This window comes from Xiphophorus hellerii, chromosome 12 (genome assembly GCF_003331165.1).
Source record: "Xiphophorus hellerii strain 12219 chromosome 12, Xiphophorus_hellerii-4.1, whole genome shotgun sequence".
Lineage (NCBI taxonomy): Eukaryota > Metazoa > Chordata > Actinopteri > Cyprinodontiformes > Poeciliidae > Xiphophorus > Xiphophorus hellerii.
This window is the reverse complement of record NC_045683.1, coordinates 17,598,456-17,614,400: the sequence shown is the minus strand read 5'-3', so window position 1 is coordinate 17,614,400 and position 15,945 is coordinate 17,598,456. Positions and strand designations below refer to the sequence as shown.

At 37.5% G+C, this 15,945-nt stretch overlaps 1 protein-coding gene across 1 annotated transcript; it reads left to right on the top strand.

The window, feature by feature from the left end:
* The first annotated feature begins 675 nt into the window (after positions 1–675).
* On the top strand, positions 676–15,905 carry LOC116730021 (uncharacterized). The gene is made up of 12 exons (XM_032578959.1): positions 676–854; positions 2,203–2,314; positions 4,397–4,490; positions 4,960–5,014; positions 9,681–9,821; positions 9,905–10,065; positions 10,146–10,244; positions 11,307–11,452; positions 11,586–11,757; positions 11,842–11,954; positions 12,938–13,025; positions 13,999–15,905. The coding sequence occupies exons 1-12, from the start codon at positions 743–745 to the stop codon at positions 14,170–14,172; spliced, it is 1,467 nt and encodes a 488-aa protein (XP_032434850.1). The 5' UTR covers positions 676–742; the 3' UTR covers positions 14,173–15,905.
* The last annotated feature ends 40 nt before the right edge of the window (positions 15,906–15,945 follow it).

The window sequence follows — 15,945 nt, the reverse complement described above, 5'->3', positions numbered from 1 at the left end:
AAATTAAAACAGCTGCAAAACTACTCAATGACATCCAATGTTTTATTTCTGCGTTTTCTACACAAGATACTTTAGTTTCACAGAACAGTGACAATAATATTATGTAAGCAGGCTTGCATTAGGAGAGAATGGGGCTGGCTGTCACAAGGGTTGGTTGTTGCTAAATCTCGCCCCTTGGAGGCAGTTGTTACAAAATGTTTGCGTGCGAGTTTCCAAAACAGTTCTCACAGACTAGGTAGATTTTTATTTTAGTTGTTTCACACTTGACTTAAACCTGAGAGGACTTATTATGTTTTTCACATCATAGTGAAAACTTTTGATTTTTTTTATGAGTTCCTTTTCAATTGTCTTAAACCATAAATTTAGGATTAAACACTTATTATCATTTAAAAGTGGAGTTATAGTTAGGATCGTCTTTTTCTTTGCTAGACTATATTATGTGGTTGCTAGCATAAATGCAAGCAAATCAATAGAGGTGGACAGTTGTCATATGTCCTTAATTCCTTTCCAATCTTAGTCATAAAAAACTGACCGATTATCAACACTAGATTAGTGTTTTTAAGTCAAAGTTACTCCACTATCACAAGTGAATGTTTGAGGCGCAGGTGTCGTTGACGCATTTCACCACAGGAGGGCGCTTCTTCCTCACAGAAGCACAGTTCGAATGTGCAACCCTGAAACCTTTCCCCCTCTGGAAACTGCAAGGAGATCCACGGTTTCCGTGTGGGTTCGTAGTTTGATCATGTCGGGCAGAAAGCCCCGGTATGTGGCGAACCCCCTGGAGTCTGCGATCACCACCCCGAGCGAGAGGATCCTGAAGGAATGCCACAGTCTGTATGTGGACAGCGAGAACGGTAAATACCCACCGGCCACCCGGATTACAGCAGCGTTAAAGCACAAACAAGCAGACACGAGTGTGGTTGTTAAATGTTGAACAGCAGAGGGGTTTTACGGTGATTTCTGGGGCAGCAGAGATTTTGCAGCGGTCTGTCCGCAGCAGCTGCTGTCAGTGTGACAAACATGACACCTGAACCAGAGACGTTCCTCTCTTGGCAGGCAGCGTCCCTATCTGTGCACTCACTGCCAGTGTCTTCATACACAGCGCTAAACCCGGTTACTTCCACTTCAAACAAATGTAACTACTGTTGTAAAGAGCGATTGCCCTCACACCACCACTGTTATTTGATAACTATGTGTGTGACTGCAGACTTTGCTCTTAAAACTCACAGAGCTTTCCTTGGTAACAATAGTTATAGGTCTTGCAAACTGAGCAGAAAGAGGCAGATGCAAGAAGACATGTTGAACTTGAAGAGTCCCCAGAGAGTAGCTTTTCCTTTCTTCAGGATCCGATGTTACACAGATAAACTTGCCCAGGGCAAGCAATCTGGCTACTTCAGTTCAGTCCAACAGTCAGAGGAGGAAACCTACAGAGTCTTTCTGATTTCACATTTCTGAAATATGAACTATTTTAAAATAATGTTTTTGATGCAGCATCAACATCGTATCAATGGTTGTTTGAAGACCAGAAGTGGGTTTTATCACATCATGCTTAATCTGTGGATGCTATGGACAATTCAAATGGGTGATTGTGAAACATCCGTATGTTAAATGAAATGTTAAATCGAGAAAGACTTACCTAAAAGCTTTGCTCTAGAGGTCTCAATTATACCAGTAAAACTTTGAACGCTCCCAGTTGCTGGTCTACAGTTGTAGCCAGAAGATGCTTCTTACAAGTTTTTATCCTAAGGAATTAGTGAAATACCTGGAAAATGCAAATGCATGCCAGATGCAGCTTAGACAACTACTTTGGACAAAGACCATGTAGAGCTTTAAAAACAGAAAAGAAAATTAGGTAAAAAAAAAATAGTTTCCTTTAAAAAGAGAAATTGTTTAGTCAAACAGTTGAGTCATAGTTATTCTTTAATAAGCCATACATACGTTTTGTGGTGTAAAGATGACATTAAAAAAAAAAAAACTACTCAGTGAAGGTTTTCTAAAGTGTTTCTGTTCCTTCTCAATGATTTTCACATTTTGATTTCAACATTTGTGTGTGCCCTTGAACGCAAATTTCCATTTGCATGTTCAAACTCGCATGCAAATGTCTAAAGAGTGCACCTAGCTATTTTTTTTATTTTATTAAATACGTTTCTATTTAGCCTGAATATAATTGTTTCAGTATTTGATTACATTGTGTGTTTGCAGGTCTGGTGAAAATTGCCAGCAGCCTCGGAGTCCGCCTCCTTCCTCCGAGAAAGAAGATTATCGTGATGATAATGGGAAATCACTCTGCAGGGAAGAGCTCCTTTATTAACTGGTAGAACATCTCTTTTATTCAAATTCACTGATCCAACATGCAATTGTCTGGTTTTTAAACTCTCTGCTTCATCTGTAGAGAGAGTTTAGTAATCTGTGCATCATGAATATTACAGAAATGTGGTATACACACATGGCATCTCTGCGCTACATGGGTGGAGAATATGTTGCCGAGAAACTTCAACAGTTTGTCCCATCTTAAACCATGCTTGTTTTTTTTTAAAAGATAAAACACCTATTAAAATACATTTTAAGCAACAAGTGGCATAAATTTAAAAATACATTTATACATACTTGCAGGAATGTATATATTAAACAGAGAAAACTCTTGAATTTAGGTGGAGAGTTTTCTTTTGTTTTTTTTTTTCAGGTACCAAATGAGACGGAGCCATACCAGCTCTAAAACTTAATATAGGCTCCTTAAACTGGATGATGTTTGTTTTAGATTCAGTGGACACTAATCCACTAGTTTATCTGTGATTGTTCCCACTTTGAACATTTCTGATGGTTTGTGAAATCTATTTTTTTTTTGTAAACGGATGTCATGTTTACTATTTTGCAATTTAATGTAGTAATCTGCATTAATCTCAGGATTTGCAAAAATAAATATTCAAGCATTTTGGTCAAGTGATGTCCATGTGAACGCTATCCTCTCCCAGAACATTCCCCCTCGATTGTAAGAGCTGCATTACTCAATGCTAGCAGGTATCAGTTAATGGATTTGAAATTGTTAGTTCATGTTTAACAGTGGGTGATTATTATATATATTTTTTTGGTTTGGACTATTTAGCTAAATTGATTCGTAGGCAGAAAATTAATAGGCAGCAAGTCTGTAATTGTGTGTAATGGAAATTCATCAACAAACAAATATAATATAAAATTTTTTGCAGTGTTGGTTTATTATAAAGTAAGTATTTTTTTATTTATTTTAGACCATCAGAGGAACAAAATGATAGTTGTAATTTCTACAGCTAACTGTTTATTGTGTTAAGTGTACGTATTTTTGATGCTGTGCTATTCGAAGGTCTTGTAAACCACCTAAAATCATTACCTGAATATATTAATGCTGTTTTAAACATCTGGTGCTTCTGAACATTTCACCAGCCTTATCAGCTGATCTGTGATCAGCAGTGCTGCAAAACAGGAGTAAAACACAGCTTCTAGAGCATGGTTTATTAGCACCAGAATGCCCACTGTGTTCAAAACATTTGTTTTTATGGGCTCAGTGGAAAATAATCAGCTGTGAGAGCAGCTTTGCAGCGGTGTGTTAACCCCCTTAAACCAATTAACAAGTGATTTCAAAATAAACTGCAGGAAGATAAAGAGACAGTCAGCTTTGTTATTTTGATTCCAACCCCACATTTTGAGATAATGTTTTTTTTTTTTTGTTTTTATACTTGAGAAATTGAAAGCAAAAATAAACTTCAGAGTTTGAGACATGGTGTTCAAGTGATTTATCGGCTGCTGTTCCCAGTGAGCGCGCTCGGTTCTTTCCTCTGAGTCAGAGTTCTTCAGGCTTCTGGGCTACCCACGTCCCCGACCTGACCCTGGATCAGAAAACGAATAAAACTGAGTTTGAATCAAGAATTCAGGAAGCATTTGGCTCCTTCTCATCAGATTAGAAATGAGAAATCATTTAATTAACAGCTTTTTTTCTACCACCTTGTGTAAACTCAAGGCTACAATATGTGATTTGTCTCAAAGAATAAACTTTTCAAAGTTTCACACATTAATTATTCTTTATAATTTAGAACAGTCATGAATTAATTATTCATAATAAGCTATGTCTGGATTTTTAAATGAGTAAGATAATTAAAAGTGCAGAACACTCTTTTATGTGAACAATGAACTTGTGATCATAACCCCATATCAAGGTTTATAAAACACTAATTTCTAGACATCAGCTGGGTGATGAAAGGTTTATTGACCAGATCTAAATTTGTGATTACAGGGTTTTAAATAGCCTTGCATGAAATATCTAAATGTTTTGACAAAGGTCAGATCTGAGGTGTTTGCATGCTCAACACCATTGAATCCTATAAATATTTTTATTCTAATTTCTGTCCTGATTCTGTCTCTGCAGGTATGTTGAAGAGCACATTCAGAAAACCGGTGTGGCCATTGAAACTCAGGGCTTTACCTTCATCACTAGTGGTCGCAAGAGAGAGTCACTGACGGTAAGATCGACATGGAGACATGCAAACAGAACACAAGCTCTTGGTTTTTAGGATTTATGGATGTTGATGGAAAACTTTAACAGTAAAGCCACTCAGTGCCTTAATAGCAGACAATTAAAAACATCTCTTATGCATCCTATTTTTTTCTATGTTCATTTCTCATTATTCATTCGGCCTCTGTGATGCACTCTGTTGCGCGCCCTGAGTCATCTTTGCAGCACTTAAACAGGTTTGGGAGCTGCCTGCCTCTCCCTCCTCTCTCACACTTAAACTCCCTGTTCATAACCCGCTTTGGTCAGAGTGATGAGGATGAATAAAATATTTACAGTCAGGACTGCAGAGTGGCCAAACCAAGGATATTCAGCTGCAGCATGCAAGCTTCTAATCCCCAAATCACATGACTAAAACTAAAACAGACTCTGCTGTAGAGATTTGTCCCTCTCATGTTGCATTTTTAACTCTTTCACAGGGAAATGCAACATTACATCTCTATCCTCATTTTCGACCTATCCTTGAGTTCAAAGGTAAGATTTGACTTTTTGTTTTATTGAAACTCATAACTTATAATATGAAGGACATATTCTAACTGTTTTTGTACAATTTATCTACACATATTATTGCTCTGAGAAAACAGAAGGTTGCCATTTTGTATCTTATTCAGTGCAGGTGTTTCCTTGAAATGTCTCTGGGAATAAAACAGTGTTGTACATGTTTATTTTTCTCGTAAGGTGATGAAGTTTTGCATCAGAATTTTAGCCTGCTGTCTTATTAGCATGTTAAATGGAAGCTAATTAAAATAGTGCCAGTATTGTAGCCAGTATAATCATAGAAACACATTGGATTGCCCTTTTTTGTTGAACATAGTTGCTTTTCAATCACGTAAAAAAGGAAGTGTTAAAATGATTCCCACTGCAATTCTGGTGGATTATTTACTCTTAATCTAAATATGTGTCAAACATTTATTTTTTCAGTTTAAAATTAACCTGTTGTGGCCTGTCAGTTTTTTCACATCCCTAGAAATCCTCTCTACCTACTTGGAACCCTGAGAGATTTCTATTTCCTCCACATCAGATAAACCACAACTCCTTTCTTTATAATTTACTTCATGTAATCTAATTTAATGGTCTTTATAAAGATTTCTAAAGGTCTTTCAAAAATTTTCTTTAAGATTTGGCTGCTTGTCTCACTCCATTTTGGTCCAATCTTGTATACAGGCAACATATTGGAAATATAATGACAGAGAGGCTATTGTCAAGGAATCATGTTGTCACAATAATGCCAAGGTGTCACCCACATCTTTCCCAACCCTGATAAAGATGTGTAAAAAGGCTAAATACAATAATCTTTTATTCAATATTCAATATTTTTGCTATAATATTTCACAGCAATAGGCCATACAAACAATTTTTGACCATTAGATCGTCCACCATCCTGGGTTATCTCCTCCACTCTCTTTTCTTGAGCTCAGTTCACAGGTTTTCTACATGTTCTAGTTCTGAGGACTGACATGATCATCAAATAAGGTTCATTGGTTATCTGGTGAACCATTTTTATGTGTTGATCTGACCTGTTTTAGATCATTGTCCTGCTGAAACGCACAGTGGTGACTCAATTTTAATCATTTCTAGAGTTCACTAGATTTTTTCTGAAAATCTCTTCATAATTTGGAAGTTTCTTTGTGGGTGTAGTCTGCCTTTGGAAGACAAACAGGTCCGCAGCACCACAATATTTTCCACCGTCTGGGTGGCATTATGTATTTTTCCAGACATACGTTACCGTTTGTTACTTTGTAATTTGACACCTTTAAATTGGGCACCTGTCTCTTTAAGAAGCCCCTACTGTTACATACAGTAGGAGCTACGCCTTCAGCACGTCAACACAGCAATGCCTCCTTATGCTGTTTACAACATTCTTGGAACGAGAAGTAGCTTTCATGATGAGCTCAGCAAATGCGCAGGTTCACCAGGTGTTTGCTAGTTGTTGCTGCCACTAGTCTGGAGGAGTTGAGTGGGGTAAGTTGTGGGGGAGGGGTGCTCTGTGAGGCGGATTATTGGCTTGAGCACTGCAGCACTGAGGAGGAGCTTTTAGCTTTTAGTCGCTTCAAATGGTTGCTATGGGAAATTTCTCCAACATGCATGAAAGAATCAACACTCCATGTATGTTTCTGATGAGGAAATGGCATTATAATCTGATATAAATATCAAAAAAGTCAATTTTTACTAAATTGAACCCCGGACATGAAAACCACTGTAATAGATTTTTTTTTAAGTCTGGCTTTTTACTTGCAAAATACAAAAAAACAAGTTTTGATTCCAGACTTTTTTTTTTTTTTTTTGCTGTTTTAAACCGCAGTTGTCAAGTTAGAAATCCCACCTGTTCCCCCTCCTTGTCTCGCACACAGTAGGCGGTGTTTGGATCGGCCATGTGCCAGCTGAAATGACTCTGGTTTATATAAAAGTGAGAACGTGTGCATCAGTGGAGTCACTGGAGAGACACTGGGTGTGCCTGCTGCCTGAGCGCTGGTGCTGCTGAAGGGGGTGGGGTGCGGCGCGTGTATGTTGACTGGGGAGTATGCAGAACGAGAAGGTTCACTGGGTGCGGACTCATGGTATGGCGTATGAGTCACACGCCCCGTCGACAGCAGTGCAGTGTAGTCAGGAGGGGCGGCTGAGAAATGTCACAGCCATTAGAGGCGGTGAAGCCCCACACTGGAGCAGCAACAGCTCTGCTCTGCAGGCCGGAGTCGCTCTGCTGCTGCTGCTGGACAAAAGAGCTGGATTTATATCTTCTGAACTTCCTCGCTGCATCTGGAAGAGGCACATCAGGCTTTTATTAAGCTTTCCCAGGGACTGAGGATGACTCATCAGAAGATCATCATATATCCTTATGCGGGAGGAGATGCTGATTCACTTTTAGGAGAAACACTTATTTGAATGATGAATGTTTTAACATAGAATCTGTCTGTCTCTCTGCTCTCTACTGTTGTTTGGACTTTTATGCAACGTTCTTCTCAGGAAATGCTTCATTATTGTCTAGAACGAAGGTTTTGACTCTGCTCATTTAATTTTAACCATATGCAGTCCGTCTAGTTTTACGAGTTTAATCTGGCAAAAGCTTCTTTGCAGCAGTCTTGAAGCGTTTCTCCCCCTTTTTTTTAGTGTTGTGAATCTGCTGCAAAGCTTTCTCGCGTTCAGTCAAGAAACTCTGCTCATATTGATTGGAATCACTTGTTTCCCTTTTCTGGCTGTTTATTTGAATCAAACTGTAATGTTTCTCTTCTTAAAGCGTCATCCTTTTTAGTTCCAATCAGCATATTCAAGCATTTATATTTTAAGAATCATCCAGACTAACTTCCGTTCAGGTTATCAGCATTTAATTATGTTTGATTGCATTTACACACATGCTTATTAACATTTCTTTTCTAATAACTGCCTGTTTGCACGGTGTGGACCTCTAAGGTTTTGTGCTCGGAGCCAGTTGTATTGATATTGTGTTGATAAGGGAATGCTAATGTGGCACAGCAGCAGCAGTGGTCCTGCTCGCTGCAGCACAAGGGTGTGATTTGTGTCGGGTGTTGACACCTGCCTCTTCGTATAAAACAGCCTCAGTGTCATCCCAAGCCTGCGCTCCGTTTCAGTGGGAATCTGTGCAGAGAGAGAGCGAAGGGACAGACCGGTGGGCTCAACAGCTCTGCTCTGACGTTTACCTGTCTACTATGGGTGTGAATGTTTTATGATGATTACCATAACATTCATTTGGGTTTTAACGACACATTTAAATGTAGATTTTACAGTTATTTTAGTTACAGTTAAAAGCACTTTGTATTGCCTTGTTGCTGAAAATGTGCTATATAAATAAAATTACTTCTCCCTTTATTTTTAAAAAGCAAGAGTGAACAAGGCCATTAACAAGTTTCTGGAATAATCTTTGCTGGTGTTTCGGAGCGTTCTTCTTAGTAGAAATGTTCCTGCTCATTTAAATATGGTGGCTCCCTAATGGGGCTGATTTAATTTTTGAAAATCTGGGTTATTTGTTTTTCACCAGTGGACTTCTTGGCTGTCCAGAGTGATGTCAGTCCACCCACACAGAAGTATTTATTGAAATAACAAACATTTTTTAAAGATATTTTCTGTGATGTGTAATTTTTTTAGGAGTAAAAGTGAGGCGGAAAAAATCAACTAAAATTGGAAATCTAATTTTGTATAAAAAATGAGAGATTTTATTTTTAAGCAGTTCCACTGGTTAAAATTGAACACTGTGGTTTGTTCCAGCTAGACGGTTATCCCAAACACACTTTAAATCTTGTGTTGGAATGGATAAAGCAGGATAACATTAATGTTCTTGGGAGGCTTCAACCTCAACCCAGTCGAAGGTTTATGGACTATGCTTTGAAGCCAAATCTATGTTAGATACTCATACAATTTAAATTAGTTCTACCAAAAGTGATAGTAGGACTGGTCAAATATTCAACCAGAATTGGACTGAAAGTTTATTGGTGATGAAAAACATTGTGTGGTCAAGGTTCAACGTCCTGAAGGAAGTGTAACAAAATATTAGTGTAACCAAATAATCTGAATGAATTTGAGGGTGCATGTCTGGATTAAAGAAAATCCATGATAAATTATAATTTAAACACCAGTTAAAGTGGAAATTGAAAAAATCATTGTAATCTGGAAAACAAGTGGTTCAAATGAATCATTAACAGCCCTAAATAAACCCGACATTCACCCCAATCATGTAAATCCTCTGACTATGGATCCTGTTCTGTCTGTGTGGACGGTGCTAGCTGTGATGCGTTACAATAACCTCGCAGTGCGTTGCTTCACAGTCGTTCTTCACTGGCTAGCTTTACGTCCTACGGCCCACACTAAAGCTGCCAGTTGAAGAGCTGTTGTGTGTAACAGTGACAACAGTCCTGTCCACAGAGGGGACAGTGCAGACATCAGCAACATTCAAAAGATTCATGAGCCAGGACAGCTTTTTTTTTTTTTTTTTTACTGAGCCTCTAAAAGACAAAGTTTGTGAAATTGCAAACCTGCAAGGACAAAGACTTTATGATCCCAGTATCACCGAGCTCCCTCCGGTCTCCAAGTATTGACCACACTGCGTACATCAGATACAGCAGAATCCTGCAGTGACTCAGCTTTGTTGGTCATATTCATCCAACATCTGTCTTTCTTTTTTTTATAGGTGTGATGGACTACCTGTCTGCTGAGATCTCCACCTCAAAGCAGAAGAAATTCAGCCTGGTGACGTTCGTGGACACTCCTGGTTTGGTGGACGGGGACATGATCTACCCATTTGATGTCAACAGTGCCATCACCTGGTTGGGTAATTACGTACTTAAGGATTTATGTTTTCAGCATCACCAGAGTTGCTCCGCAGATATTGATGCATCTAATGTTGTTGCGCAGGAGAACAGGCGGACCTGATTTTCGTCTTCTTTGACCCGATGGGTCAGGCGCTGTGCAAACGGACGCTCAACATCGTGGAGAAGCTGAGCGACAAATGTGGAGACAAGCTGTTGTTTTATCTCAGCAAAGCAGACGAAGCTGGGAAGGAGACAGATAGACAGGTAAGCTTTTTATTCATAAAAGCTGTTTTAATTTTTACCCAGAAAAAGCATTAGCTTATAAATATATGTTTTTCTCACAGAGAGTAATGATGCAGATTGTCCAGGAGCTGTGCCGCCGTCCAGGGCTCAACAAATGTGGTTTTGAGATGCCGACAATATACATCCCCAACCCACAGAAGGTAAAATTCAGTGTTCCTGTTTGGATTTAATTATTTTGGTGTCAAGATCCATTTTTAAAAATAAGAGTATATTCTGGACAAAGATGTCTCTAGGTTTGTGGTGATGAACTGGTTCCATTATACTGCTTCTATAACTACACAATAGTGTGAAGGTATAATATTTTATAATTAAACTATTATACCTAGGAGACACTACTTTTAAGGAGCTACTTTTAGCTCCTAACTTAAAAGCTACTAACAAATTTAATGTCCTTGTTTCAGAATAGGAAGAGGTGAAGACAGTGTTATTTTAATTCAAAATAAATATGCTTAATAATTTTAGAGTTTCTGTAATTTAAAACTAGTACATTTCTTTTCATTTTGTGTAAATTCAATGAAAGTCTGTTACTTTTACTCAAGATGAATGCACAGTCTAAATCTTGTTGAGCTGACCTTTACTCTGCTTAGGCTTTGAAGTTGTTTCTTGATAGATTTGAACATTATAAATACTTGTAGTTTTCCTTCAAATTCCTTAATGGTGTTTGATTAGAGTTGATGAGCTTTAGATGCAAAGGGGGGTTTTGTGTCATAGATTTTATCAGCTTTGGTTTAACCCTCCTGCAGAGAGGCAGATGTCACGGTTGGACAATGGGAAGGCGGTGGGGTGTCCTGTCAATTCCCAAAAACATGAAAAAGAAAGAAAGAAAACTTGGGAGAGCAGCACACACATGGTCAATGCAACCCTGATGGGACTCTGCGCACAGGGTAAAAAGCTCATGCAGGGTTCACCACTCAGCTCCTCTTAGGACTGCGGGGTTAAGAATTGCGTCTCATACCCAACCTTGGTGCAGGAGCTACTTGTGATCTACTGTCCCTGAGGTCTGCACTGCGTGGTTGATTTGTGTCTCCCTTGGTTTGCAGTGTTCTTGTTTTTGCTGAGTAGCCTCACTTGCAGCTTCTTGCACAGGGCTGTCTGTCAAAAATACCCTCAGGATTTGTTGCAGAATTTTACTGAGATGAGATGCTTTTACTTTACCATCTTTTTTTGAATAAATTTAATTTTTTCATCTTTGCGTCTTTCAGCCAAGCAGGTGTGTGAACCAGATTGACAGCGTTTGTCAAACGATTGAGAAGACCATCAACCAGGCTGTCCAGAAGACTTTAGATCAACTGGAGAAAGACTCTGACCTCATTTGTTCGACCATCATCAACAAACTGGAACAGGACAGGTTAAATTTAGTGCTGTATTTCTTTTTTTCTTCTTTTACTTTGATAAAACAAATGTGTATAAAATGGATGTAAAATCAAACTATTTAGCTGCATTAAATGTTTTTAAGTCAGATTTTATCACTCTGCACACAGGGCCGATGTGTCTTTCAACAGGAGTGTTCGTCTTCACTCAGTTCTGTGTTTGGCTTTGGGCTTTTTCCTGCCGTTCCTCTTCATCCTTAGTTTTATTGTAAGCACCATCTCCAAGGAGCAACTGCACGACCTGCTGGGCGAAGGTCCGACTCACATCGTTATGGTCTTCACAGTAAGTAAAGGAAATCTCTCAAAGGGATCAAAAACTGATGTGAAAACATTTTAATAAAATATTCTGTGTATCTGTCTCTCCCAGGGGGTAGTGATGTATTTATGGGAATGGATACCGGAGGACAAACAAGTAGTTTTTGTGATCTCTTTTGGGGCTTTTTGCTACCTCCTGCTTTTCCTAGCAAAATATTTTGCAGGGTAAGTGTGTAAAGACATTCCTTTAACACACCTCGATAAAATATGTATAACTGGAACATTAGACAGAAAAATTTATATTAATATCTTGCATTCTCCACGATTAGATTAATCAATCAGATATGTTTTATAAAACACTGTACACTCAAATGTAACAAATGTTAAACACAGAGTTGCAAGCATGCAGACAACAATCACAGAAATGAATGTTAACAATATTGATTATTACACAGAAATTGTCAAACAGCTTGTCAAACTGAGGAAATGCAATCATGTTTTTATGAAGCAAAATGTTTTTAATCAATCAGAGATTGATTAAAAACATCAACACCATTAAATATCAGAAAGAAATAAGATTAAGATAAAAATTTAGTTTATTTATGATTAAAAATACATTAAAGCCAAATTGAAGGCATGATAAAAACAAATGCATAAAATAAAACCTTTAGAATTTTATAAATGAACAAAAATATTAAGCCATAACTAAAATGTGTAGCCTAACATTGATCCCAGTGGGATATATAGTTTATATAATAAAATATGGATTTAGAAGCACATATATTTACAAAAAAATAAAAATAAAACAAACTCCGTGCACTTTGAGTTTTATTTATTTCAAACTTTCACAAAATTATTGAGTAAAAAAAGTGAAGCTCTTCTTTATGTTTTCATTTCAATCTATATTGGAGGCATATAGAGCAGAATGAATAATGTACTTTAAAAAAATACTGAACTCTCTCCTGTTTTCTTTAGTAATGTTAAATGTAATATTTTAAAGTATCAAAAATAAAAACTTTTAAACCTTAGCTCGAAAAAAACATAATGACAGTAAATTGTTAGAATAAGCTTCTTTTCATATTGATTTCTTTCCTTTTGTCCAAAATGTATAAAGGGATGAAATAAGCATTCAGCCTGTCTCTCAGACACATGCAGACATTTTACACTTTGGATTATGATTCTGATGTTTCCTTGTCCTTCATCCCCAGCCGAAGAAACAAGACTCTGACGAAGAAGGAGAAGAGGAAGATGATGGAGTACATGGATTATATCCATGATATTGTCAAAACTAAAAAGGTTAGACTGACTTCTCGTTCAATAATCTGCTATTCTCATAGTCTTCGCTTTTTAAACAATAATAGGTCAAAATTGGGTTGTTCACCGAAATAATGACCCAAAACATTTAGTCGAATCCACACAGAAATGCTTCACCTGACATGAAATCAAGTTTATTTTTAACTCATCTTTGTCATCTGACCTAAATCCTGTTATAAGATTGTGGTGAGCTGAAGATAAGAGAGCACAGGAAAGGCTTCATGACTCTGAAGGATCTAGAGAAATTGTGCAAAGATCTCTCTCTAAATATTAGACGAGATTGTTTGGTTCATGTCTTTTTAGCTGCTCGAAGTTTCTCTGCAGTGAGAAGTTTGGGTGTTGGCCTGGACTATTGTCTTAAGTTGAACATATAAATGCTATCTAGCTTTTTCCAGCCACGATTGACTGCAACGGCAAAGCTTTACTTCTCTTTTAAGGACTTTTAGAAGGTCATTCATGCTTTTATGCCCTCTCGCCAGGACTATTGTAATTCTTTATTGGGCTAGATAAATCATCCCTGCTGCCTTTACAGATAGTCCAGAACTCTGCAGCTTGACCTGTGCTCAGTACAAAGAAGCATGAACACATAACTCCTTTTAAATGGTCTTATCTATGTGATCTCCTCTATATCCACACACCTCCAAGAGCACCAGTTTCTCCTTGATGTTCTGAGATCAAAGATAAACTGTGGCGGTGATGGAGCATTCACTGTGGGCGCCGCAAGACCGTGGAGAACCTTACCTCCTCATGTCAGAACTGCTCAGACCACATAACCATTTAAATATGCTGAAAATTCGTCTCTTTCATTTGAGTTTTGACTGACTGAGCATGAGACATCTAGGTTTTAGTGTGCTCTCGTATTGTTGTTGCAAGAAATTGTGATATATTTTGGTTAACTTTAATTGTTTTTAATTGTATTCTAAAAGTAAAACTGTCATTACTTTTTCCTTTATAGGCTAAACTGTACGATTGGTACCTGCAGCAGTGTGCAGCAGAACAGGATCCTCTGATGTCTCTGGTTTACATCTGGATGGTGGTGCTGCCTCATGCTTTTTTTAATGCTTTTTTTGTTGTTGTAAAAAACAACCGTTTTGATTTCAACCTGACATTGGTGGCTGCTGATTTGTAGTTGAATCAGCAGGAGTTTGTAGACAATCACCAGGCCAGTTGTAGGTGGAACCTATAGTGCAGCAGAGATCACTGCCAACCTCTGTCATCTCAGCAGCCGACGTGGAGAAGTGCCTTGTTTATACTGCACACAGGACAAACTGTGATTTTAGCCCTTGGGCAAAAGTAATTTTCTCAGTGGGAACATTTGTTCCCCATTTCTCTTAGGTTTTGCGCTACAAATGCTCAAAATGTTTGCAAAAGGATTTTTCTCCATTTCAAATATTGACCCACCAGCAAATACCTTGTATTTTTTAGTGTGTGTCCCTGTGTTGTATCTGTCCAAAGTCCCCTACAGAAACACCCTGACTGACATATTACCTGAATGTATTTTCATGCATATTGCTATTTAACTGCAATAATCAGTGCCGTGATTACACCTGGGCATTATAAATAGATGTGAAGAAGCAGCAAACCTGGAAAAACTGTCCACCATCTTGGAAAGTTTTTGTTTTCTATAGTTTGAAACATACAGTAGCAAGAGATTAGTGAAGCAGGAAGAGCAGTATAGTCATTGCACTAATGTGTCGCTCCTAGCTGAGCTACAGCACTGAACTGATGAGTAACCGTTAGCTCCGCTTAATGCCTTCCCTCCAGTGTTTGTGATTCATGAATATTTATTAGTGACACCAGCTGTGGTGCGTTTACTACGAAGGGGTGCGTCTGTCCAAACCATCATGCCTCATTAAATGTCAGCATTTTTGAACTGATTAATTTATTTCCTGCTGATATGGTTTCACTAAAATTAGCAGGCCAGTATATTAATTACTGGGAACAGATTACCAGATATTTAAATATCTCAAAGAGAGAACTACAAGGAATGAAAAGATTGGTACCTCATTTCTTTTAATTCTTAAGCCAAGTTTTCCCTCGTTAGATTCTTAGTGGATCAAATAAGTAATTGCACTCGGTCAAGACACCGTTAGGATCATTTACAGTTGAATGTTTCACAGGAAACAGAGTGGACTGAAGTTTTCAGATTTCTGTAACCAAAATTGGATTCCTTATCGTAGTTTGTCAGTTACTCAATTCACTAAGTAAAGCACAATATATATACTGTATATTGATTACTCACAGACTGCTGGTTTAAATCTCTATTTCTCTTAGCTGTGATGATTGTCACTTAACAAATAAGATTATAAAATTACTTAAACCAATAAAAAAATATTTTTAATACAGAAAAGTGGGCTTAATGAAAACTATGTTTAATGCCTGTAAGGTTATTTTCAAAATATAATTTTAATCTGACAAACGACCGTCATCTGAGATGAAAAACCTGTGTATAAACACACTTTTGTAATTTAAATATTTCTTTTATGAAGCTTCTGTGAATTATAAATACATTAAAAATATTTTTGCCTTGCCATTACCCATAATTACTTATGGCTATTTATTTCTGTTCTGTAAAATGTTTACAAAAATCAAACACTTCCTTGTTTATGTGTCATTTAAGAGGTTAAAACAATGCAGTTGATTGTGATAAAAAGCTTTGGATTAATGCATCCTTACTTATCTCTGATCCAAAACATTTTAAAAGCTCTTCTTCGGGCTGTTTGCAATATTATTGTGAACGCGTTTAGTTTGTTTTGTGTGTTAGAATCCTCTCAGGTAATCTTTCTGTTTTTAAATAACTATTTTAAAATGATTTCATGTATCATTAGTCAAACTTGTGAATTCATCCATTCTGTGGTATTTTAAAAAAAATATTTCTTCCATCTTGAAGTCAACTGATTTT

Coding starts and splice junctions, on each gene's coding strand:
- LOC116730021 (XM_032578959.1), top strand. CDS start 743: ATGTCGGGCAGAAAGCCCCGGTATGTGGCGAACCCCCTGGAGTCTGCG. Junction 9,822..9,904: donor CAGTGCCATCACCTGGTTGG/GTAATTACGTAC, acceptor GTTGTTGCGCAG/GAGAACAGGCGGACCTGATT. Junction 11,955..12,937: donor CTAGCAAAATATTTTGCAGG/GTAAGTGTGTAA, acceptor CTTCATCCCCAG/CCGAAGAAACAAGACTCTGA.